General features: G+C 51.8%; 1 protein-coding gene across 2 annotated transcripts in view; it reads right to left on the bottom strand.

The window, feature by feature from the left end:
* Positions 1-2,151: 2,151 nt before the first annotated feature.
* Positions 2,152-26,226, bottom strand: part of CBL (Cbl proto-oncogene) — a 99,453-nt gene continuing 75,378 nt past the window's right edge. The window contains exons 10-16 of one of the 2 annotated variants that reach the window (XM_036259274.1): positions 14,891-15,022; positions 14,430-14,807; positions 11,980-12,074; positions 7,098-7,238; positions 6,670-6,770; positions 5,947-6,129; positions 2,152-5,194 (exon numbers count right to left, since the gene is read on the bottom strand). In XM_036259274.1, the coding sequence (XP_036115167.1) occupies positions 4,929-5,194; positions 5,947-6,129; positions 6,670-6,770; positions 7,098-7,238; positions 11,980-12,074; positions 14,430-14,807; positions 14,891-15,022 (1,296 nt within the window). In that variant the 3' untranslated portion in view covers positions 2,152-4,928. The remainder of the gene's footprint in view (positions 5,195-5,946; positions 6,130-6,669; positions 6,771-7,097; positions 7,239-11,979; positions 12,075-14,429; positions 14,808-14,890; positions 15,023-26,226) is intronic. The other variant, XM_036259275.1, reaches the window with a different exon arrangement.

The raw sequence follows: 26,226 nt of genomic DNA, 5'->3' as shown, positions 1-26,226 counted from the left end.
GCAGCCTGGACTCCTCCGCACCCACGGGCCCCGACGCCCCCGCCAGCCGCTGCTCACGGACGCAGCACCACAGCAGTTGACCCCGTGTCCAAGCATCCGTCCCACCTCCAGCCCTCCAAGGACTCCCCCACCTCCCCGAAGGTGTGCACCGCTGTGGCTCGTGTGGTCAGGCAACTGGTTGGGGGCAGACACCGGGTCCATGTGCTGGGGGGCCCCATTCTGGAGAACACGAACCGAGAGGCACTGGGAATATTCACGGTGACCTCAGAGTTGGGAGACTGGGCGCACTGGGGCGCTGGGTGTCTGTCCCGGGCCAGTGCATGCCGACAGACAGACAGGCAGAGCGGAGGACTAGGCCAGTGTTCCAGTCCCAGCTCCGCGCGAGGGTCGACTGTCCTTCCTGCCCTGGGCCCCGAGAAGCACCCGCGTCCTGTGGTCTTCCTTTCTTTAGCGTGAATACTTCTGCTTCTTGCGCACGAGGGTCCCCGAATAGGACAGGGACAGCCTTGGGCTTCCGCAGTGCTGCCCCCCACAGGAAATGGCCATCGCGGTTCCAAGAGAGACCCTAACGTGGACTGAGACCCAAGCCGTGCCGGCGAGCTCGTGCTGTGGAATACTCTAGGCCCAAGAGAACGCATGGCTCTGATACTCACTCTGCGGTCTCTGCTCTCTAAGCCCCTCGCCTCCAGACAAAGGCGGACACTTCTGAGAACTGACTGAGCTCAGTCTACTTGACTGCCTGACCCTGGGGAGACCAGGACCCAAAGACAAGGACCACCCCTCTCCCATCCCTTCAGTCCTTCTAAGACGCAGGTTTGCTGCCAAGGTTGCGGAGGAAAACGTGTTCCAGACAGAAGGGGAGGTGGTGACAGGTCCCAGAGCTGGTAAGGAGGGTTCCCAGCCGGGGCGATGAGGGAACCGGGCCGGGAAGATGACGGCAGGCACCGGACTGGAAAGCGAGCGGTGGGCAGACGCTTTGCCCGAACACCCAAATGCCCTGTTGTGCAGCCCTGAGCCAGCAGACCCCCCCACCCCCCATCACCCATCGATTCCACTTGAAATGCATTAAAACAGTGCCAGGAGAGTCTTGAACTGGTTTTAACCAGGACAGCTCCAGAAGGAAACGCCACAGGGCGACCCGATCTTCCCAGGAAGGGCTGTTTCAGGGCCAAATGCACGTGCTAGTCAGCCCAGCTCAATCCGCCGACCTCACCGCCTGGTGGCAGAGCCGACGCTGGGCATTCGGTGGTTGCCCACCAGCGTCTGAATGCAAACCGCTGGACAGCCAGGGCCCTGGCCAGAGCACGGCTGTCCCACGGGTGAGTCCGCGAGAACACGGTGAGAGGGAACTTCCACAGAGCTGACGGTCTGCGGCCCCGGGCTTCGGGGGGGACCGTGGTGGACACCACCGCTCTGACCCATAGAAAGGCCCAACCCTCAGGGCACATGGGAACTCAGACAAGACAGATCCGACAAGTCCTCATCACAAGGAAACCGTTTCTGTGACTCTGCATGGTGATGGGTGCGGACTAAGCTGAGGGACGCACTGCTAGGTCATTCTGCAGTGCACCCAAGCGACACCTACAACCAGCATGATGTTATGTTACTCACACCTCAACAGAAAAGAAAACAAAAAATCTAGATCTTGTTAATAATGACTTAAAAGGGACATACAGGTGGGTCCCTGCTTTGCAAGCAAATTGGCAAAAATTCATTTGTAAGTTTGCTATTTGGACCATAAATATATATATTTTACTTTTTGCCCAGCTCAGTGTTTGAGCGTCGACCCTGCACCAAGAGGTCACTGGTTTGATTCCCCAGCAGGGCACATGTCCAGGTTGTAGCCTGATCCCCAGTGTGGGGCACGCAGGAGGCAGCCAATCGATGTTCTCTCTTATCGATGTTTCCATCTCTCTCTCCCTCTCTCTTCCTTTGTCTCTAAAAATCAATAAAGAAAAAAATTTTTTAAATATATATTTTATTTTCCTATAGAAGAAATAAATACTTTAAGTATGAAGAATAGCAACCCCCTCCCCGCAATTTTTTTTTTTTTAATCTACAAAACAGCAAAGCGCTACAGCCTGGCCGGGTGCTGAGTCTGCAGGAGGAGAGGGACACAAGAAAGGTGGTTTCCAGGGGGGGGGGGGGGGGGCCGGGGAGCGAGGCGCCACCCACCAGTGTCCAGAGCCAGAGAGAAGTGCGGGGCTGGTGCGGGGCTGGCGCGCAGCCTCCTAGTCACCGAGGGGGGTCCCCCCTCCCCGCCCGGAGAAGCCTGTGCTTTAGAGACGGGGCGGGGCCACGGTGACGCCGCCCAGCTCCTGTGCCGGGGGATGGTGTCCAGTGACCTGCCCAGGCACCGAGTCCGCAGGTTCCATTCCTGGTCGGAGCACAGACCGAGGCTGTGCGTTCAATCCCTGGTCGGGGCGCCTATGGGAGGCAACCAATCGTTTCTCACACTGATGTTTCTCTCCCTCTAAACTCAGTAAAAATGTATCCTTGGGTGAGGATGTATTTTTTAAAAAGCAACCAGGAAAGCAGGAGATTGGGGAAAACAGAACAGCCTAATGCATCTAAGGAAAAGAAACCCATCCGAGTGGTTTTCACCTTATCCACCGACAGTCAGAAGCGGAATCATCTGTGACAGGGAAAAGGGATGAGTTTGCAAAACTCAAACTAAAGCCTCTTGTGAAAGAGAATTTCAGTGAAACTCGGAGCAGGGCCCAAGACTCAGAAACTGCCGCACAGTGGAGTTCATCAGGGCCTCAAAGAAAAGTCTAAGAAGTTACCACTTTCGGAACATCCTCAAAACGAGAGCCAGTGGAAAATGTCCTGAGGTTCTCGGCGATCTCAGGCGTGGACCCAAGAGCACCAGTCAGAGTAAACTTCACAGCTCGGTCTAAAACCCGAATGCCCGCGAACACCGGACAGCTAACGATCACTCCCGCCGGCGCACGTCAGCACCAGGACCCGGCAGCCCGCTGGGGCCCAGCCGCACGGGCGCTCGTGGGGGAAGAAAAGATCAACCTGCCCTTCGCCTGCAGAAGCAAGAACAGTCCCTAAAGATGGGTGCACTCGGGAAGGGGAAGCACAGGGATCCAGGGCTTTGGTCTCCAGGCGGATCTCCGGGCTGCGGGTCGTGTGGACGGCAGAGGCTTCAGTGTGGAGAGACATGGAACCCGCTGCCATTTCCTTAGTTCCCTGCCCAAGCCTTCGTCACCACACAGGAAAGTGTTCTGGCCTTTAGGATACGAACTGTGCCCTGCGCCCCAACGGGGGGCCTCCACACTGGGGTGGGCCTGCTCTTCCCACCGTGCGGGCAGGGAACCCAGCCAGTCAACAGGCCCCGTGCCGCCCACTGCCAGCACGGCCCCGAGGTAAGAGGACAACCAGAAGGGCTACGAAGAGCCAAAAGCCACGAGGAGAGTCGGGAGGAGTTTTAGTTACGAGGATGACAGACAGGCGAGAGCTCTAAGGAGAGCCATTTCTGTCTGGATCTAAAGACAAAAGCGAATTTGGATTCCGAGGAGGGGAGAGTAATCAAGAGCAGGCTTGCTTCCGATGAGGAAGGAGGCTCCAGCACGTAGGGGAGTCAGCCAAAGACCCTGGGCAGAGGACGGGCCGACGCCAGGGCCCTGCGAACACCGGGGGCGCGCGCCCCACCGGGCTGGGGAGCCGCTCACTGCTGACCGATGCCTTCCTGCGGGGAGGGGAGGCAGGCACCAGAGGGTGGGCGGGGCCTCGGGTGCCGGAAAGGAGAGGACAGGCTACATTCCCAAAGCCTGGGCACAGGCGAGAACTGAGTTGCCGGGGGCACCCCACTCGTAGAGGGCAAAGCAAAGAATCACTTCTGAAAATAGAACCTGGCTTATGTTCAGCGGGAGACGCCCGTGTAAGCTGGGATTAATTCACTGGAGAAAACGGAACAAATCAACCCTTATTGTCTATGTTGTGCATTTCAAGCATCACAAGGTGAAGCGCGTGTGAGGAGGGTTTCTGGAAGCTTCAGGGCGTTCGGGCCAGAAAGCCACGCTGGAAACAACTGCTCTCCCCTCCCCGTCGAGAAGGACCCACGGCAGACACAGGCATGGCGCCCAGGCCACGGGCTCCCGCGGACCAGGTCTGGGGAGGGTGTGGAATGTATCTGAAGGCTTCGATCTCCAGCCAGTCGTTATGCAGTTATGATTATTAAAACATCGTTTTGTTAACAGGTTCCAGGTTCTTGTAAAACAGTGCTTCGGAGCGACCGTGACAGCCCAGCCACAGGGCAGCCCTTCGACCCAGCCCGCACCTCTCCCGGCAACGGGCGTCCCGGCTCCGGGAAGGCTGGGCGCAGCCACCGCGAGACCGAGGCCGCGGCAGAGGCCGGGAGAGGCTGGAGGGTGTGCTGATACACAGGTTCAGCTCTGCGAACAGTCCGGGCCACGGAGTGTGAAGAGGGAAACACAGGGGTTGGGCAGACACCACAGGGCATGGAAGTTGGAAAGACTCCTCCCTAAGCCTCTTGTGCTCATCGTCCCCGCCTGGGACGCACACAGACAGCAGGTTAATCTGATAATCACAGGACACGCACACCACAGACAGACACACGTACACAAGCACATTCTCAACCCAGGAGGGTCTGAAGTCTCCCCTTTGGATGAGAGCACAGCACCCCTCCTCCTGCTGCTTTCTGGGCGGTTTCCCCGGTTGGCCACCACTGTTCCAAAGCCCACACTGAGCAGGGACTGAAGGACACCCTCAAACGCACCCCAGAACAAACACAATGACAACGCACACCGGCTGCTCCGCGCTGGTCCCACTGCTGCCGTGTCAGAGCCGCAGGCAGCCTCGCAGCCGGGCTCAGCTGCACCGAAGCCTCCAAAGGAGCCCCGGCCGTGGGGACAGGGCAGCCCAGCTCGTCGGTCCTCCGCAGGCGCGGCAGGCCGGCGCTAGGTGGCCACGTGGGCAGGAGAGGACACAGCCACGAACTCGCGGAGGATGTTCTTGGCCATCTCTATGTTGTTGTGGGCGATGAGCAGGGCCTTCTGGATGTCCTGGTAGGAGTACCCCTGGCTCAGGAGGCTCTCGATCTCACTGGACAGCTGGGGCGAGGGCGCGGCGGCCTGCGGACAGTGACCCGCCTTCCGTTCCGAGTTGATTCTCCGAGGGAACGGCTTGGGGGGCCTCTCAGGAACTTGGGAACCCTCAGTGAAGCCTGAAAGAAGAAAGAACTATCTGAAGAGCTGGGCAGTGATGCCAACAGTGCGCTGTGGTCCGAGGGCCCTGCCCACCGCCCACCGGGCACACGTGCTCTCGTCCCAAGGCGGGTCTGCAGGCCCAGGGGGGCAGGGCAGAGCCCCCCACAGCCGGAGCCGCCCCCACGGACACGCCCACCGCTGCCGGCCCCGCCCACCGGCCCTGAGCACAGAGCCGGCGCCGCCTGCTCCACTCTTGGCAACACGTCTGCGCACAAGTCACCGCCTGCGTTTTTTCCTGTGATTTTCTGAGGGGCCAGAGAAGACGCTAAAATGCTCCTTTTCCAAAGAGTGGGACGGAAATGAGCACAGTTCGCAGCGAAGGATTACGCCAGGTCGGGGAGGGGGCACACCTGTCTCGTAGCTGGATGCGCCCGTCCCCCGCGCCCCGGCAGGCTCCGCGCCGCCCAGCGAGCTTCCCCGCCGAGTCGGCACCCCGATGGGGCCCGATGGGGCCCGGGGCTGCGGCTCGTGGTCTGGCGGCCGAGTTCATCACCGCTGTCCTAACACGTCCAGAGGAGCCAGGGACCCTCCTCCCCGGCGCGGGGCCGCGTTTCAGAAAGAACCTCGTCTGGCGAAATCCCAGCCCGACTCCAGTCTCAGTCCTGACTTGGGGCCCGGCTCTCCCCCCACTTGGACGCACTTTCGGTCCTGCGGCTCCCCCGGCCCGGCCCGCCCCGCACGGCCAGGCGCACGCAGCCCGGGGACTCACTCGCTGCGGGCTCCGCGTCCAGGGACAGCCAGCCGAAGGAGGAGCTGGCGTTGGAGATGTCCGAGAGGGTGCGGCGGGCCAGCGCCGCCGGCACCGGGGGCTTCGGGACATCGTAGCCGTCCTCGCCGTTCTCCGACTCCTCGGGGCCCGCGCCAGCCGGGGCTGCGGCCGCACTGCCGTCACCTGGAGCAGAGCTGCGGTCATCTCCGGCCGCCCTGCGCCCCCTGCGCGCTCACAGTCCCCAGGTGTCCCCTCTGCCCAAACACGCGGCGCCGTGAGGGCGGAGAGAAGCCGAGCCAGCGAGTCTGCACCACCTGCAGCGGGCGACCTCTGCCAGGTCCGGGGTCCGGGGCCCAGCGCCCGGGACAGCGTCACCCAGCGTCTGCTCCCCTTCGCGGGGGACCAGCCACAGGCCGGGGCGCCCTCCCGACTTCCCGCGTGGTGAGCCGTGAGGCAGGGACGAGTGCCCCCACAGCTCCAAGCGCAAGGGGGCGCAAGGGGGGCGCGAAGGGCGCTGCGGATCGCAGGCGCCCAGGCCGGAGGGCGGGAAGCCCAGGAGAGACCAGCCGGCAGGAGGGGGAAGAGAGGCGGTCGCCGCCCGCGGATAAGGCATTTTGCAAATGAGATTACCTAGAGTTTTCTGCTTGGATCAGACCATCTCACAAGCAAACCTTACAGGCTCACCTACGGCAGGTCGATGGCTAAAGTAGAACAGCTACTCACCTAAGGTGCTGCTCTCGGGGACAGCCGGCGCCACCTGGGACTGAATATTATACATCGCTTCGTAGGTGCAGCCGTCAGCCTGCTGGTCACAGTCACAGTCCCTGGACCGGAAAGAAAGCCGCACAGTCACCTCAGAACTCCGTTATCCGCAAACCTCCCGAGACTGGTCTGTTCTCTGGACTCCAGGCCTGGCTCCCCGGACGAACACTCCCCTGGTGTCAGGACTGAGGAGGCTGTGGAATTCCCTCTTGTGACGCATGAGCCACAGATGTGTGTAGTTTTGAGATTACAGGATGTTGGGGAAACTAAGTGGGATTTCTTACAGCTGTTAACAGGTCACTGTTAGGAAGTAGACACACCTCCCTGCTTTGGTGGTGGCGAGGTGGCGAGGTGGCGTCGCGTGAGAGCGGCGTCTGCTGTCCACTCACCGTAAGCCCGGTGCGGGCTCTGGAGGCCGCTTCGCCTCCGGCTTCGGAAGCCCCAGAGGCCTGGAGGAGGGAGCCATGTACTCCGAGTCCTCCTCGCTCTCACCCTGCTCCCCAGGTGGCAGCTTTGGCACAGGAAGAGGCCTGCAAGAGGCAGAGTAAACAACAGAAAAAGAAAACAGAAAGAATCAAGCTGGAAAACCTTCAACTATGAAATAAATGTCTTTAGAACAAACCGCAACTCCCATTTGACGTAGCAAAACAGATGCCACCCAGGGAACTATTATGTCTCCCGGCTGAGAGAGGCAGTTATGAGAAACACACTACCTTGGCTCTGGCCAGTTCGCTCAGTGGTTAGAGCGTCGGCCTGCACACTGAACGGCCATGGGTTCAATTCCCAGTCAAGGGCGCGTGCGGGAGGCAACCAAACACTGCGTCTCTCTCACATCCATGTCTCTCTCCCTCCCCTCCTTCCACTCTCTAAAAATCAACGGAAAAATATCCTCCGGTGAGGATGAAGCAAAAACACACACACTCACTTGGGGTTGGGGGTGGGGGTAAATGGTGATGGATGGACTTGACGTGGGGTGAACTCACAAAGTACAGGGTACAGGTGACATGCTGGAAACCGTGCACCTGAAACCTGTATAAATTTTTAAACTAGTGTCACCCCAGTAAATTCAATAAAAAGGGAAAAAATTTTTTAATAAAAACACACTAACTTCAATTTTCACTTTTTTGGTTAACCCTCACCCGAGGATATTTTTTCCATTGATTTTGAGAGCGTGTAGTCGGGAGAGGGGAGGAGGAGAGAGACACACCCACTGGTTGCCTCCCACACAACCCCGAGCAGGGCCGGGGATCGAACCTGCAGCCCAGGTACATGCCCTTGTCTGACTGCCCCTCAGCGCCTTGGAGGTTCAAGCAGGAGCCTCGGAGGCCGACGCAGGCTTCCACCCAGCAGGCCACACCTGTTTTACACAGGTCACACCTGAGTCAGCTCCTCTGCTGTGCAATCAACGGAAATAATCTGAAAATCATTGTAGCAGAAGAACATGTAACGACATCTATGGTGTTTAAGACCCTCCTAGTGAAAAACAGCACGTTCAGCCCTGGCTGGTTTGGCTCAGCGGTTAGAGCGTTGGCCTGCGGTCCGGAGAGACCCGGGTTCGGTTCCCGCTAAGGGCACGTACTTCGGTTGCAGTTTGTCCCCGGCCCTGGTTGGTCGTGCGGGTGGCAGCCACTCGATGTGTCCCTTCACGTCGATGTTTCTCTCTCTCTCTCTCCCTCCCACTCTATCTGTACAAAAAATGGAAAAATATCCTCGGGTGAGGATTAAAAAAAAAAAAAGAAAAACAGCACGTTCAATATGATTCCGTACACACCGGAGGGGCAGCGAACACACACCAACGCTGACTAATGGTCAGGTTACGGATAACTCAGCATCGCTCATCTGTATTTTCTATATATTCTTTTTTTTTTAGGACATTTTCCACTTTTGTTCAGATAGAGTTGGGCGGGGGGGGAGAAACATTGATGTGAAAGGAACACATCGAGTGACTGCCTCCCACACAACCCAACCAGGGCCAGGGACAAATCGCAACAGAGGTACGTGCCCTTGGATGGAATCGAACCTGCGATTCATTGGTCCTCAGGCCAACACTCCAACCACTGAGCCAAACTGGCCAGGGTGATATATATTCTTTAATTAACACATTACATTCATGAAAAGAAAAAGGTCATTAAGAGGGCATTCAAGCCCTGGCCAGTGTGGCTCAGCAGTTAAGAGCACCGGCCCACAGACCAAAGAGCTGAGGGTTCAATTCCCAGTTAAAGGCATGTGCCTGCGTTGCAGGTTTAATTCCCAGCCCTGTCAGGGTCATGTGGGAGGCAACCAATCAATGTGTCTCTCTCACATCAATGTTTCTCTTTCTCCCTTCCTCCCCTCCCCCATTCTCTCTCTAAAAATCAATGGAAAAAATATCCTCAGATGAGGATTAACAACAAAAAACAGGAATGATTCTCAAACCAACAACTTAACTGCAATGGGGGAAAAAAAAATTTCTTTTTAAAACTGTGGTATTGGCATAAAAACAGACATATAGACCAAGAAACAAAACAGAGTCTAGACATAAGCCCTCCCATATATGGCCCAATGATTGGTGCTAAAGACTCTTCAATGGGAAAAAGACAGTCTTTCAAAACACACGGTGCTGGGACAACTGGACGGCCACATGCAAGAGAATGAAGGTGGACCCTCACCTCACACCACATACGAAAGGGAACTCAGAAGGGGTCCAGGGCCTAAATGCAAGACTGAAACTAAACTCTAAAATGAGACTCTCAGAAGGAAACAGGGCAAAGCTCCAGACAGTGGGCTCGGCGGTGACCTCCGGGAAACGACGCCGAAGGCCCAGGTCACAAGGGGAACAGACACGCTGGCCCTGGCCGGGGTGGTCAGCAGCGGAGCGCCGGCCTGTGCCGAGGGCCCCGGGGTCCTTCCCAGTCAGGGGCTCATACTGGGGTTGCAGGTCCGATCCCCTGCCCTGGTCAGGACGCATTTGGAAGGCAACCAATCAACATGCCTCTCACATCCATGTCTCTCTGTTTCTCCCACCCACTCCCTCCCTTCCACTCTCTCTAGAAATCAATGTAAAAATATTCCTGGGTGAGGATAAAAAAAAAAAAAAAAAGGTAGACAAATTGGACTTTGTGAAAATTTTAAAATTTTGTACATCAAGACTAAAATTACAACCCAGAGAATGGGAGAAAATATTTGCAAATCATACATATGGTAAGGGATTAATATCCAGAATGTGAAGAGAACTTCTAAAATCCAACATGAACAACCTAATTGAAAAATGGGCAAAGGCCTTAAACAGACATTTCTTTAAAGAAGATATATGAGCCCTGGCCAGTTTGGCTCAGCGGTTAGAGTGTCGGCCTGCAGTCCAGAGAGACCCAGGTTCGGTTCTCGCTAAGGGCACGTACCTGCAGTTTGTCCCTGGCCCTGGTTGGGTTGTGCGGGTGGCGACCACTCGATGTGTCCCTTTCACATCGATGTTTCTCTCTGTCTCCCTCCCCCCCCTCCATCTGAACCAAAATGTCCTCGGGTGAGGATAAAAAAATAAGATGTATGAATGACCGATAAGCACATGAAAAGATGCTCCACGAATCATCAGGGAAATACAAAACAAAACTGCCTCAGAGGAATAAGGGGGGGGGGGGCAGAGGAGATAAACCAAGGAACTTCTACGCATATATGCACGACCCATGGGCTCGGACATTAGGCTGGGGAAGCCAGGAGGGGGGTGGGACCAGGGAGGAGGGGTGAATGGGGGGAAAAGGGGGAGCATCTGTAATACTTTCAACAATTAAATAAATAAATAAAAAACTACCACGAGATAGTACCTCACATCCATTAGAATGGCTACTATGAGAAAAAAAAAAAAAAAGAAAAACAAAACCAGAAAATCACAAGAGCTGGTAAAAATTTGGAGAAGTTGGAACCTTTGTGCACCAATGGTGGGGAGTAAAATAGTCCAGCTGCTGTAAAAACAGCACGACGGTGGCTCAAAGAAGCAAAAACAGAATTACCTGCCCTGGCCGGTCTGGCTCAGTGGTCAGCAGGTTCAATTCTGGTCAAGGGCACGTACCTCAGTTGCGGTTGCACCCCAGCCCTGGTCGGGGTTGTACAGGAGGCAACCTGTCGATGTGTCTCTCTCATATCAATGTTTCTCTCTCTCTCCCTCCCTCCCATTCTGTCTGAAGATAAATGGGAAAAAAAATATCCTCAGGTGAGGATTTAAAAAAAAAGAATTACCATATGATCCAGCAATTGGCCTTCTGGAAATACACCCGAAAGAACAGATAGGGTCTTACGGAGATCTCTGCTCTCCCTTGTCCATAGAGCATCACGCACACGGCTGAAGGAGCAGAACCGAGTGCCCACGGCCTGACGGATGGATCGGCCGAGGGAGGCACACACAAGGGAGTATTACTGAGCCGTTAGAAGGGAGAGTCCTTCAATATGCCACCACACGGTGACTCTTGAGGACATTTTGCAGAGTGCAGTAAGCCGGTCACAAAAAGGCAAATACTGCATGATTCTACTTACAGGTATTTAGAGTAATCAAAATCACAGACAGAAAGTGTGCGTACTTGTCAGGGTGGGGGGAGGGGAGTAGGAGTTTCCCAGAACGAAGTTACGAAGGACGGCGGTGGGGACGCTTCCATTAACGGCACCAAACTGCACACTTACAAATGGGTGAGATGGTACAGTTTAGGTGTGTATTTTACCACAGAAAACGTAGATACCCAAGAATTAAGAATTAAAAATCAGAAGAAAATGCCCTGGCCAGTTTGGCTCGGCAGTTAGAGCGTCGGCCTGTGGTCCGGAGAGACGCGGGTTTGGTTCCCGCTAAGGGCATGTACCTTGCTTGCAGTTTGTCCCCGGCCCTGGATGATCGTGCGGGTGGCAGACACTTGATGTGTCCCTTTCACATCGATGTTTCTCTCTCTTTCTCTCTCTTCCTCTCCCTCCTGCTCTGTCTGAACAAAAAATGGAAAAACGTCCTCGGGTGAGAATAAAATAATTTAAAAAAAAAAAAAATCAGAAGAAAATTTTTAAAAAATCTGGAAAACCAAAACAGCTTCTTTGAAATAATGAATAAACTGGACAAACCCCAGCAAGACTGATCTGCGAACGTGGACACAGAAGGGAACGGAGAGAAACTGTCCACATACAAAATGGGGGTACTTTACACACTGCGAACACAGATCCGTTTTTGTTTCCTTCTCTGCGTTCCTCGGGCTTTGATTTTCTGGGAGCAAACCGGTTAGAAGGAGCGAAATCACGTATGAAACACAACCTCGGCAGACTCACCTGGCAGCCAGAGAGTAAATGGCACTGGCGGAAGCGGAGGGTTTGATTTTGGGGTGCTCGTACTCTGGACCTGCTAACGGGCTGCTGTTCATAGTCTGGAAAGAAAAGCGTTGACAAAGGACCTTCTCAGTACAGCCGGCATCTCCTCTTGCTCATCTAACTTACTGGGAATAACCAGAGCGCGGACGCAGCCCTCCCGACGGGCCGTGCCCAGGGCTGTCCCATCGGACAACGCACGTTTCTGCCAGCTCTGGGGCGGGGGTGAGGGAGGCAGAGCCAGAAACAGCAACAGAAATACGTGTTTTCGTCTTAATTCTAGAGAGATTTGAGAAAACTGGCTGTCTACACCAATATCATTTCTAGCTTTAAAAATCTAACTTTGGACATTGCTGCCGCCAGGTCAGACCTCTCTCCCCTCACTGAGGGGACCGCCACCTGAGCCCACGCGACCCGCCACCGTCCCTTGCAGCCACGACAGACTCCGTTATGCGCCAGCCACAGCATCCCTTGCCTCCACCCTTCCGGTCCATCTTTTCCTTAGATTTCTACCCACCTACTGGTCAATTCTTGCTTCAGTGGCTCGTCTCAAATTCAACATGTCCCTAGTTGGGCAGGTTCAGGGCCTCAGGGTGTGGGGGTGAGTGGATTTCCTGTCCTTCCCCCGCTGACTGCTCTCCAACTTCACTGGGCCCGCTTCTCGCCCGGCAGGGCTCCCGACCTGGCCGCCCACCCGCTCGCAGACAGCTCCTGTTCCTGCTCACTGAGCACCAGCTGTATTATGCACCCCTAGATGGTCCTCAGACCCCCCAACTCCCTGCTCTTCTCTTTACCTGGAACAGTCCTCCCCCCAGAACTGCCAAGGCTCGCTCTCCCCACGGCCCCAGGGCTTTGCCCCGCTGCCCCAAGCCCCTCCTGTGCTACCTTTCCGCACAGCACTCATCCGTGGGCAGCGTCCTGAGTTCACTTCGACTGTTTATTTTCCGTCTCTCCCCCACCAGAGTACAAACCTTGTGAGGCAAGAATCTGTGGAGTGCATGAGTGCACCAAACAGAGCGAATATTCCTCTTCTGCCCCCAGTTCTGAACCTCTTGTCTCATGCTAATATAATGGACCCTCAACCTGTCTTTTTTCAATATATTCTCTTATCAATCCATTTTACATACAACTATTAGAATCTTATCTGTATGCTTTTTATTTATTTATTTATTTTATCCTCACCCGAGGACATTTTCCCATTTTTTTGTTCAGGTAGAGTGGGAGGGAGAGAGAGGAAGGAGAGAGAGAGAGAAACATCGACGTGAAGGGACACATCGAGTGGCTGCCACCCGCACAACCGACCAGGGCCGGGGACAAACTGCAACCGAGGTACATGCCCTTAGCGGGAACCAAACCCTGGTCTCTCCGGACCGCAGGCCGACGCTCTAACCGCTGAGCCAAACCGACCAGTGCTTATCTGTATGCTTTTTAAACATTTTTATTCCTTTTAGAGAGGGGAAGGAAGAGAGGGATTTGAGAAAGGGAGAGAGAGGAAGTGGGAGAGGGGGAGAGAAACACTGACCGGTTGCCTCCCATACACGCCTCGACCAGGGGTCAAACCCGCAACGTGGGCATGTGCCCCGACCGGGAATCAGCCCGGCCGCCTTCAGGGGCATGAGATGATGCTCAGCCACCGAGCCGCCGCAGCCGGGCTGGCCTCAGTCCTTGCTTCCGTTCCGTCTCTCCGCCGATTCAACACTTCCAAATGCTCGTTTCCTGTTCAAGGCCTCTCATCGGAGCCTACAACGCCCTCTCCAGCCCCTGTGCCATGTGGACACACAACCATTCTCCCCGTGCCCACGGCCCCGAAGCACCCTCCATGGCAGCCCTGACCTGCCCGGAGCCGCGCGCCCTGGACAGAATGCTCCGCATCCAGACCTCACTCTTCCCGAAGCCCTGGGTGCTCTCGGAAACGATGTGTCCCTCCTCTAAGACCTGTGTGTGCCTCCTGCACACACTCACTGCACGGACAACTCCTCACCTGCCCTGTGAACACGCCTCTCTCCAGGGCAGGGACTGTGCCGCAGTCCCTCTGAACCCTGCATGGAACCTACCCCCAAACGGTGACCCGCTCAGGGCCACCCACAGATATTTATCTTTTGTTAATCCTCACTCGAGGAGACTTTTTCCATTGGTTTTGAGAGAGCGTGGGAGGAAGGGAGGCAGGGAAAGAGGAAGGGAGGAAAAGGAGGGAAAGAGAGAAAGAAACATCGATGTGAGAGAGGCATCGATCGGTCGCCTCCCACACGCGCCCCAACTGGGGCTGGGACCAAACCTGCAGCCCAGGGGCAGGCCTCTAATAGCAAATCGAACCCCTGACCCTCTGGTGCGCGGGTGGAGCTCTCACCATGAGTCACGCCGGCCAGGGCCACACGGTCTCTGAACAGGCTGAGCAACGTGGGAGCAGGACTCACCGTGGCCGTGTCCAGGCTGAAGGTGCTGCCCAGCCGGGGCACATCCGCGCGGGCTTCCACTTGCGAGGGCAACGAGAACGGAAGCGAGTGGCGGTTGGTCAGCTCTCTCCCTGTCCAGGGGTCACTCGGGCTTGGGGTGGCTACTGGCGCTCTGGGGATGGGCCGCGGCAGCCACGACTCCCCAAGGCGGCTGGAGGGGACAGGGGGCAGCTTGTCCCTGGACGAACAGTCGCCTGGTGTGCAAGGCAAGGGGCGTCTCTGCGGCCGGGCTTCCGCCCCGACAGAGTAAGGCCGGTCTGGAGGCGGTGGCGGAGGGAGGTCTCGAAGCGTGGGGGGCGCCGGCAGAGGCTTGTCCTTGTGGAGGGGGCCCGGAGCAGCCTGTGGGGCGGGGGGAAGCAAATCGGTCAGAACCCACTCTCCGCCACGGAGGCCGGGCCGCGTCGAAGGCGCCGATGCTTTACCTTGGCAGCGGTCCCAGGAGCCGAAGGACCGGCAGGAACGGACACTCGCTGCTGCAGAAGGTCCAGCCGGGGCGGCACTGGGGGGAGGGAGGCCTGCGGGGCCGTGGAGAAGGGGGACGGCGGCCGCTCCACCTAAGACAGAGCAGACGTCCGGTGGGTCCTTCTGCCGGGGTGGCGCCGGCAGCCCTGCTGCGCTATGGACAGTAAGTGCTGTGCCAGCTGACCACACGGCCCGGGCCAGGCTTCGGCCTGGGAGGCGCTCCGGAGCTAGGTTCAGGCCACGGAGAGGCCAGGCCCGGGCACAGCTGTGCCAGGCGGGGAGGGCACAGGCCAGGGTGTCCAGAGACGGCTGTGCTACAGAGTGCTGCCTCGCTTACAACTTTTTTTTAATTACAATTTTCCACCACTTCATTTTCAGTGAAATAAAAAATATTTTTTAAGTGAAAAACAGGAACCCCTATCAAAAGAAAGGGGCAGACATTAACCTTTCAACAGATCACCTGGGAAAATACTGTTCGTGGAGCAGAACAATGAAGAGATCAAACGCGGGGCAGCCTCCAGGGCGTTGCAGAGAGAGAGAGAGAGAGAGAGAGGAAAAGCCGTGCACAGAGTCCTTCTGGGGAAACACGTCATTCCAGGTCAGTGATCGAAAGGGACTAGTTATCTTGTCAATCTGTGTTCTAAACCATGAGGAGCCGAATGAGAAGAAGCAACACAGGTGTAACCCTTCTCCTCTGCTCGCCTACAGCAGGGGGACGAACAGCTAAGCCGCGGTCCGGAGACACGAGCAGGTCCCACGAGGTGCCGCCGGGCACTCGCGTTCTCCAATGCAGAGACGCAGCTGGACGGGGTGTTATCACCAGCAGTACGGAGGACGGAAAACCACCACCCCGCGCCCCGTCCGCTTGTGCTGCTGGGGGAGGGCACAGAAAGCCCCATCAGTAGCCACTTGTTTTCACTGGAGCTTAAGAAAAGGGCCCAGCCCTGGCCGGTCTGGCTCAGCATTTGGAGCGTCGGCCTGCGGACCAGAGTCGCGAGCTCAGTTCCCGCTGGGGCCACGTACCAAAAACAAGTTAAAAAGAAAAAGAGAAGGGGCCCACGTCACGGGGGTCGGGGCGACGCAACATGAGCAGTTACACGCCTCAAGAGCTAAGGAAGTGGAAGGTTATTAGTCAAGCTAATTCTCACGGATCATCAGTTTCTAATCAGTCACTGTGTCCTGTTGATGTTTTCGTGAAAACATCTCATAATGGATCTTACTTTTCATTCCACTTATCAACCTGGATCCGGTTTTTTAAAACCGCCTTCCACGCCCTGGCCGGTTTGGCTCAGCGGTTAGAGCGTCGGCCTGCGGTCTGGAGAGACCCGGGTTCGGTTCCCGCTAAGGGCACGTACTTCAGTTGCAGTTTGTCCCCGACCCTGGTTGGTTGTGCGGGTGGCAGCCACTCCATGTGTCCCTTTCGCGTTGATGTTTCTCTCTCTCTCTCTCTTCCTCCCACATCTGTACAAAAAAATGGAAAAATGTCCTCAGGTGAGGATAAAAAAATAAAAACAAAAAAAAACAAAAACCGCCTTCCACCCCTGGCCGGTGTGGCTCAGCGGTTAGAGCGTCGGCACGCGGACTGCAGAGTCCCAGGTTCGGTTCCCGCTAGGGGCACATACCAAAAAACAAAAACAAAAAAACAAACTGTCTCCCAATACGAAAGGCCCTCTCTGCCTGTTTGATCCCTCCCACCACCCATCTCTCTCTCCTTCCTCAAGCGCAGAGGGTTAAGCTAATCATGTTCCTCAACGCACAGCATCGCGTCAGAACAGACCCTGCAGTGTTCACATATCTCAGCATAGAACAAAGTCCCCCCAAAAGAAGAAACTCACAAATGGAGAAAAAACTACCCAGGAAATCACACAAGACCTTTCCAAGACCTAAGGGATACAGACACCCACATAAAAAGGGTGCACTGCCAAGCTAGCCCCATAAAGGGGAAGAAACCCGTAACACACACACACCCCGAGAACACCATAAACGTTCGGGAAATTGAGGATAAGGACAATGTCCTGAAACCCTCTGCAGAGGGGCGGGAAGAGGGCACCAAATAGCAACATTACCTCAGAAACAAGAAGCCACGTGAAGCTGTAACAATTTGGAGTTGAATTCTTTTCAACTAGACTTCTACAACTCAGTTTGAGGACTGAATAACGACATTTTAAGACATCAAACATCTCAAAAATGTATCTCTCCCATTTTCACAAAAAACTACTTTGAGGACATATTTCACCCAAACAAGGAGGCAACAAGAAGAAAACTTGGGAGCCAGAAACAGGCTCCAGCAGAGAAGTCCCGTGGCAGGAGACCTCCTGGGGGGCAGGGGAGGCAGCACCCACAGAACCTCCAGTCCAGACCGGAGCCGCAACATGGGAACTCCTGTGCATTGATAACTGTTTTACACACGATCTACCATATTCATAGAATTTACTTCTCAGAAACTTATACTGGGATGCTCGACAACATGGTAAAACTTGGTAGTGACAGGTACAAACTGTCCACTGAGGACACAGACATAATAAAGCAGTTAGCCCTGGCCAGTGTGGCTCAGCTGGTTGGGGTGTCATTCCCCGGAAGAGCTGTGGGTTCGGTTCCCAGTTAGGGTACATCTCCCTTCCTCTCTCTCTAAAAAAATCAATAAAAACACATCCTCGAGCCCTGGCCAGTTTGGCTCAGCGGTTGAGCGTCGGCCTGCGGACCAGAGAGTCCCAGGTTCAGTTCCCGCTAGGGGCACGTACCACAAAAAAAAACCCACATCCTCGATTAAGGATTAAAACACAATAAACAAACAAACAAATAAATAAAAATGAAACTAAAGCAGTTATTCCAGGAAAAGCCAAAGTAATTATGTCACATTGGAGAGCAATACCATTTAAACAATCAATACTGATTTGGCCAAAAATACTCAGATAAATACAGTAAGACGACAAGGCGTCGAAAGGCGGGCGACAGTCAGATACCTGCAGCCCTGCCTACAACACGACAGTGAACAGACCCCTGGTACTGAAGACCGGAGAGGACGCGGTGTGAACACATGATGAACAATTTAGGCCTGGCCGGCGTGGCGCAGCGGTTAGAACATCGCTGTCTCTCGTCCCTCTCGCCTTCCCCGCCCTTCCTTCCACTCTATCTAAAAACAAAAACATCCGTGGAAAAACATCCTCCGGCGAGGATTAGTAACAAAAAGACGAAACCGCTTTTGGAGCTGCAGACCCAGAAGGGCCCCAGAGGAGACGGGGCTAGAGGCCGGAGGCAGCGCCTCTCCCAGCCTTTCCACTCGCTGCTTGGACCTTCTTAAAGCAGATTCGCTCCATTAGAAACAGATGAAAATAAACAGCAGCAAAACAACAATCAACAGCCCCCAGGACGCAACCAACAGGCACATTCAGTCTCCTACGCCTTTGGGAGTGATTTTAGGACAAAACATTGAGGACAAATTTTCATATCTTTCCAAAGAGGGAAAATATTTTTACTCAGCCCTGGCTGGTGTGGCTCAGCGGTTAGAGAGTCGGCCTGCGGTCCCGAGAGACCCGAGTTCGGTTCCCGCTAAGGGCACGTATCTCAATTGCAGTTTGTCCCCGGCCCTGGTTGGTCGTGCGGGTGGCAGCCACTCGATGTGTCCCTTTCATATCAATGTCTCTCTCTCTCTTCCTCTCTTTCCCTTCCAGTCTATCTGAACAAAAAAATGGAAAAATGTTCTCGGTGAGGATAAAAAAAAGTATTTTTACTCAAATATTTTATTCATACCTTGTACAAACCGTGAAGTACAAAGAACACCCAGGTAGCACCTACCACTCAGCTACAACATGTAACACCACTGCCTGTGTGAAATCTCCATGTGTGCCCTCCCCAGATTACATCCCTCTGCTTTATCAGTCTAAATGTTCCCATAAAGAATCTTTTATCCACAATTCCACTGCTAGAATTTACCCTAAAGTTAGACATGCAAAAGAATACCAATATATATATATAAGCCTGCAAAAGGGAATGTCCATTAACAAGCCCGGCCAGCTGGCTCGGCAGACTGAGCATCACCCCCGGGACCAAGTTCCCAGCTCCATCCCCGGCCAGGGCTCGCTCCCCAGCAGGGGGCGTGCGGGAGGCAGCCCACAGATGTTTCTGTCACAAACATGTTTCTATCTCTCTCTCCCTTCTTCATAAAAAAAAAATCAATAAAAAATATTTTTAAGAAAAAGAAGAAACGAAATTACCAAATAGCCAAGTGACAATACATGAAGCGTTTTTTCTCTCTACTTGACTCTACAGTGTACCATGTATTACTTTTATTTAAATGAATAAATTCGGTATCACTCCTATTTATCAGCTATGGAAGAAAGCATGTTTCTTCTTCTTTCCTCTCAAGTCCGACAGTGTGTACTCAATCAGTGTGCACTGGAGGCCTGCGGTCAGGTGGACCTGCACACATTCTCTCCCCAAATAAAACTACCAGGTCCTTGTGGGCCTCTGCCGTCGGTCTCTCATCCCATGTACACTCCGCTCGGCACAGAGCTCAGCTGACCTAGCAGTCAGCACCTTGTAAGAGTAGCCTGTGCTCACTACAAAGAAGCCCAAATATCCACACAAAGGTGGAGTCCTCTGAACTCTTATCCTCAGAAATAATAGTCATTTGCTGGGTAGTCATCCAATCTTTTCCTAAGCATATTAAAACTATTTTTTACAATCAAATTTATTTTCCGTGAATAAGGTAACGGTGATACTACATGTAGTATACAGTTTTCTTAGAAATTTCTTTTTTAATCCTCACCCAAGGATATGTTTGTTTTTAACTGATTTTAGAGAGAACAAGGGGGCGGGGGGAAGGGCACACACATCGATGCGAGAGAAACATCGACTGGTTGCCTCCCGTGTGTGCCCTGACCTGGAATCGAGCCCACAACCTAGGTATGTGCCCTAACCAAGAATTGAACCCGCAACCCCCTTGGTGTACGGGACACTGCTCCAACCAACGAAGCGACTGGTCAGGGCTACAGTTGTTCTTTAAAAAACAACATACAGCCCTGGCCAGTGTGGCTCAACGGTTAGAGCGTTGGCCCACGGACCAGACGGTTGCAGGTTCGAGTCCAGTCAAGGGCACGTACCTCGGTTGCGGTTCAGTCCCCAACCCTGGTCGGGGTCATGCAGGAGGCAGCCAATCGATGTGTCTCTCTCTCTCTTTCCCTCACACTCTTTGAAGATAAATGCAAACGCATCCTCAGGTGAGGATTTACACGAGGAAAACAATCTCCCCCAGGCAGCTCTCGTCCTGAGGACACGCAAAGCGACCTCCTGCTGCAGAGCAGCCAGTGCACGACGCCGACAAGCAGAACGACGGCTCCAGGTCCATCCCGCAAGCGCAGATGCGCGAGCACTGTGCCTGAGGCCGCGGCCGAGCGTGGAGGAGGCCCCAGTGCCCACAGGCACAGACCTGAGAGGTGAGATCACAGGAGAAAGGCCTCCGGGAGCCCGTGGTGGGGACGCTGTCAGCCCACGACAAAGGAACAGGAAACGGGCTCCTGTGTCGGAAAGGAACTAAATTCTGACAAACCCAAACGACTGGGAGTCTCTGCAAAGAAACACACACCTCTGACACCCTGATTTCAGCCCGAAGGGACCTGGGCTGGAATTCCGACCTACAGGACTACAGGCGAATAGTCCTGTGTTACTGTTCTTAAAAATGTTTTTACTGATTTAAGAAAGAGGGAGGGAGAGAAAGAAGAAACATCGACTGCTTCCTCCTGCAGGCCCCCTACTGGGGCTCGAACCCACAGATCGAGCATGTGCCCTGGCTAGGAAGCGAACTGGTGCCCTTCTGGTGCATGGGATGCCACTCAAGCAATGGAGCCACACCTTGGCGTATGACACTCTAACCAAGTGAGCTACAAGGCCAGGCAATTCCTTTATCTTATTATTCAGCTTCCCTAACAAAAGTACAGGGGTTGTCAGCAAATTTTCATGAACGAACACACAGCAATCTCTGTGAGAACACAGAACTGCTACAGAAGTCGAACGAATCTCTTCAAAAGGAACCAAAGAACCTGTGTAAGGGGCCAACTCTACTGTCAAATTTATAAAACCAAAAGCGTATCGCTCCGACAGTCCAGGCGCAACGATGGTCTGTTCCTGAGACAGCAGAGATGAACTGGCCAGCTCCTGCTTTGAAATGTTTTCCGTTCCCAAGCGTTCCCAGCAATTATTTTGTGCTCGTTTCTGAGTAGCTAACTACACAATGAGACATAGCTCTTGCCTTTTAAAAACTGACAATGGGAAGTACGTTTAGTGAGTGGTGACAAGGTGATAAGTTCTATGGCAGACGTAGTCACAGCGCCCCACAGACATGCAGCCAAACCGAATTACACGTGTGTGAATGCGTGTCAGTGAGCTCAGGGTGGAGAAAGCAGGGTCCAGCCTGGAAAGGCCCCCTAGGAAAACAGCTACATTCCACAGAAGCGACCAAGACGGAAGGAGACACTTGGACAGGTTCAGCCTCACGGGACCAGTGCGAGGTGGAAGGATGGTCAGTGCACAGGACCCGGGAAGGATCTAACCCTTAAGTAATGAGAAGTCGAGTGTGAGGCCAAGGCTTGAGGGCGCAGGTCTGCGTGCAGATCAGTGACTGCGGCAGGGAGGACAGACCATGGGGACAGCCTGAAATGAGGCAGTGGCTCTGAGGACAGAGGAGAGACACTGGATATCATCGTTTTTTAAAGTTTTTTATTTTTACGGCTGACAGTATTGTAATACTGCTCCCTACGTCTCCCCCTTTGCCCCCTCCACCTGACTCCGGCCCCACTCCATCTTCACGGCACTACTCTGTCCCCAGGTTATGCAAACACGCATCTAAATCCTTTGGTTCATCTTGCCCCACACCCCCATCCCCCTTCCCTCTGAGACTGTCCCTCTGCTCCGCGTCTCAGACCCATCTTCTTTGGTCAGTTTATTTTATTAGATTCCACAGGGAAGTGAGATCATGTGATGTTTTTCTCTGACTGGCTTATTTCACTTTGCATAATATCCAGGTCCATCCACATGGTCTCAAAGGGTAGGAGACCCTTTTTTACAGCTATATATTATTCTATTGTGTACACGTACCACCGCTTTTTTATCCACTCATCTTACTGATGGGCACTTGGGCTGTTTCCAGATCTTAGCTATTGTAAGTAGTGCTGCTATGAACATGGGGGTGCATATATTCTTTCTGATTGGTGTTTCAGGCTTCTTAAGGTATGTTCCTAGAAGTGGAATCACGGGGTCAAATGGCAGTTCCATTTTTAATTTTTTGAGGAAACACCATAGTGTTTTCCACAGTGGCTGCACCAGTCTGCATTCCCACCAGCAGTGTGCTAGAGTCCCCCTTCTCCACACCCTCGCCAGCACTTGTTTGATGTGTAGATGGCTGTCATTGTGGCAGGTGTGAGCGGGTACCCTCATTGTCGTTTTAATTTACATCTCTCTGATGATCAGAGATATTGAGCATATTTTCATATGTCTCTTGGCCATATGTAGGACCTCTTTGGAGAAAAGTCTATTTAGGTCCTTTGTCCATTTTTTTTACTGGACTGTTTGTCTTCCTTTTATTGCATTGTATGAGTTCTTTAAATATTTTGGAAATTAACCCATTTTCAAATGTATCATTGGCGAACATGTTCTCCCTTGCACTGAGTTTCCTTTTCATTTGAGAATGGTTTCTTTTGCTGTGCAGAAGCTTTTTAGTTTCATGTAGTCCCTTAGGTTTATTTTCATCAATTAACTTATTTTTATTAAAGATGTTCCTCCTTTTCCCCCACTGAGCCCTGTTCACCACTCCCACCACCCACACCCCCGCCCCGCCTTCATGGCACCGCTGTCTGTGTCCATTGGTTGTGCATATATGCATCTAAGTTCTGTGGTTTATCTCTTCTCGCACCTCTACCCCCTCTTCTGAGGTTTGTCGGTCTGTTCCCTACTTCCATGTCTCTAGATCTATTTGTTCATCAGTTTATTTTCTGACTGGTTTATTTCACTTAGCATAACACTCTCCAGGTCCCTTCATGTCAAATGAAAAAAGATCTTTCTTTCTTACAGCTGCATAGTACTTCATTGTGTATATATACCACTGCTTTTTTTATCCATTCGTTTACTGATGGACACTTGGGCTGTAACCAGATCTTAGCTGTTGTAAATAGTGCTGCTATGAACATAGGGTACATATATTCCTTCTGACTGGTGTTTCAGGTTTCTTAGAATACATTCCTAGAAGTAGAATCATTGAGTCAAATGGCAGATCAATTTTTAATTTTTTGAGGTAACACCAGATTGTTTTCCATAGTGGCTGCATCAGTCTGCATTCCCACCAGCTGTGTACTAGGGTCCCCTATTCTCCACACCCTTACCAGCACTTGTTTAATGATTTGTTGATGGCAACCAGTCTGGAAGGTGTGAGGTAATACTTCATAGTTGTTTTAATTTGCATCTCTCTGATGATTAGTGATGTTGAGCATTTTTTCATATGTCTCTTGGCCATTTGTGTGTCCCTCTTGGAGAAGTGTCTATTCAGGTCCTTTGCCCATTTTTAAATTGGACTATTTGTCTTCCTTTTGTTGAGCTGTAAGAGTACTGTATATATTTTGGAAATTAACCCCTTATCTGATGTATCACTGGCAAACATATTCTCCCACACAGCATGTTCCTTTTTCTTTTTTTAACCCTACCCGAGGATATTTTTCCATTGATTTTTAGACATAGTGGAAGAGAAGGAGGGAGAGACAAAAACATTGATGTGAGCAATACACAGTGACTGGTTGCCTCCCACACAATCCTGAATTGGGCCAGGTATCAAACCTGCAACACCAGTGTGTGCCCTTGACTGGAATCGGACCCTTAACCCTTCAGGTCTGCAGGCCAATGCTGTAACTGCAGAACCAAACTGACCAGGGTTCTCTTTTCATTTTGATACTTTTTTTTTTCCTGTGCAAAAAAAGCTTTTTAGTTTGATGTAGTCTATTCATTAATTTGTTCCTTTGTTTCTCTTGCCCTAGGCAATGTATCAATAAAAACTGTACTATGCATGATGTCTGAGATTTTGCTGCCTATGTTTTCTTCTAGGATTTTATGGTTATGCAACTTACATTTAAGTCTTTCATCCATTTTGAGTTTATTCTTGTGTATGGTGTATGTTGGTGGTCTAGTTTCATTTTTTTTGCATGTAGCTGTCCAGTTTTTTCAGCACCATTTATTGAAGAGACTGTCTTTACTCCATTGTATGCTCTGGCCACCTTTGTAAAATATTAATTGAGCATAATGTCTTGGGTCAATTTCTGGGTTCTCTGTTTGTTCCATTGATCTATATGCCTATTCTTGTGCCAGTACCAGGCTGTTTCTTTTACAATGGCTTTGTAGTATAACCTAATATCCGAAATTGTGATCCCTCCAACTTTGTTCTAATTTTTCAAGACTGCTTTGGCTACTCGGGGTCTTTTTTGGTTCCCTATAAACTTTTGGAGTATTTGTTCTAGATCTGTGAAATATGTCATTGGTATTTTAATAGGGATTGCATTTGAATCTATAAATTGCTTTGGGTAGTTTGGATGTTTTAATGATGCTGATTCTTCCAATCCATGAACATGTTATATGCTTCCACTTTTTTTAAAGAAATATTTTTTCCCTTTATTGATTTTAGAGAGAGAGAAAGTGAGAGGGAGACAGAAACATCGATGAGCGAGAACATCAACTGGCCACCTCCTACATGCCCCCCACAGGGTATAGGGCCCACAACATGGGCATGTGCCCTGACCGGGTATCAAACTGGTGACCTCTTGGTGCATGGGTCAGCTGCCACTGAACCACACCAGCCAGGAAGCTTTTTCTTGTGTCTTGATGTAGACCTATAATGCCACCAACTGCACTCTCAGGCCTGCTTTTGTTGTGTCCCTTAGATTTTGTGTTGTGTGTTCATTTTCATTTGTTTCCAGGGAGTTTTTTATTTCCTCCTTTATCTTAATGGTAACCCATTCATGGTTTAACAACATGCTATTCAGCCATCATGTGTTTGAACGCTTTTGAGTTTTTTTTAATTATAGTTGATTTCTACTTTCATACCATTGTAATCCAAGAAGATGCTTGACACGATTTCAATCTGTTTAAACTTGTAAAGACGTGTTTTGTGTCCTAACATGTGGTCTATCTTTGAGAACGTTCCATGTGTACTTGAGAAGAATGTATATTCTGCAGCTTTGGGATAAAATGTTTTGCAAATATCAATTAAATCCATATGATCTAGAATGTTGTTTAAGATTGCTGTTTCTTTTTTTTTACCCAAGAACTCTCTCCAGTGACGTCAGTGGGGTGTTAAATCCCCTACTATGACTGTATTGCTGTCTATCTTTCCTTTAAAGCCCTCCAGGAGATTTTAAAATAGATTTAGGTGCTCTTGTACTGGGTACATATATGTTTACCAGGGTTATATCTTCTTGTTGGAATGATCCCTTTAGTATTATGTAGTGACCTTCTTTATCTATTCTCATGGCCTTTGTTTTGAAATCTATTTTGTCAGATATAAGTATGCTACCCCCACCCCCCCTTTTTTTGTTTACAATTGTTTGGAAACATTTTTCATCCCTTTACTTTTCATCCTTTGTGCATCTTTTGTTCTGAGGTCAGTCTCTTGTAGACAGCATATATATGGGTCATGTTTTCTTACCCATTTAGTTACCCTGTCTTTTGATTGGAGCATTTAATACATTTACTTTTGTTTTTATTGTTTGAAGTCTTACAGATGTCCCCCTTTCTTCCCCATTGACCTCCTTAATCCATTTACATTTAAGATTATTATTGATAGGTACTTATGTATTGCCATTTTTATTCTTTATGCCTGTTCCTTTCTCTATTTCTTCTTCTTACAACAGTCCCTTTGGCATTACTTGCAATGCTGGTTTGGTGGTAATAAACTCCTTTCGCCTTTTTTTTTTTTTTTTTTTTTGGTCTGGGAAGCTCTTTATTTCACCTTCAATTTTAAATGATAGCCTTGCTGGATAAGTAGTCTTGGTTTTAGATCCTTGTTTTTCATTATTTTGAATACTTCATGCCATTCCCTTCTGTCCTGTAGTGTTTCTGTGAAAAATCAGCTGACAGCCTTATGGGAGTCCCTTGTAGGTTACTGACTTTCTCTCTCTCTTGCTGCCCTTAAGATCATCTCTCTCTTTTGTTTTTGTTAATCCTTATCTGAGGACGTTTTTCACTGATTTTTAAAGACAGTGGGAAGGAGTAAAGGAGAGAGAGAAACATCGATGTGAGAGAAACATATTGATTGGTTGCCTTC

This window comes from Molossus molossus, unplaced genomic scaffold (genome assembly GCF_014108415.1).
Source record: "Molossus molossus isolate mMolMol1 unplaced genomic scaffold, mMolMol1.p scaffold_m16_p_13, whole genome shotgun sequence".
In the NCBI taxonomy this organism is placed as follows: Eukaryota; Metazoa; Chordata; class Mammalia; order Chiroptera; family Molossidae; genus Molossus; species Molossus molossus.
Note: the sequence above shows the minus strand (reverse complement) of the source record. Positions and strands in the feature narration are given on the sequence as shown.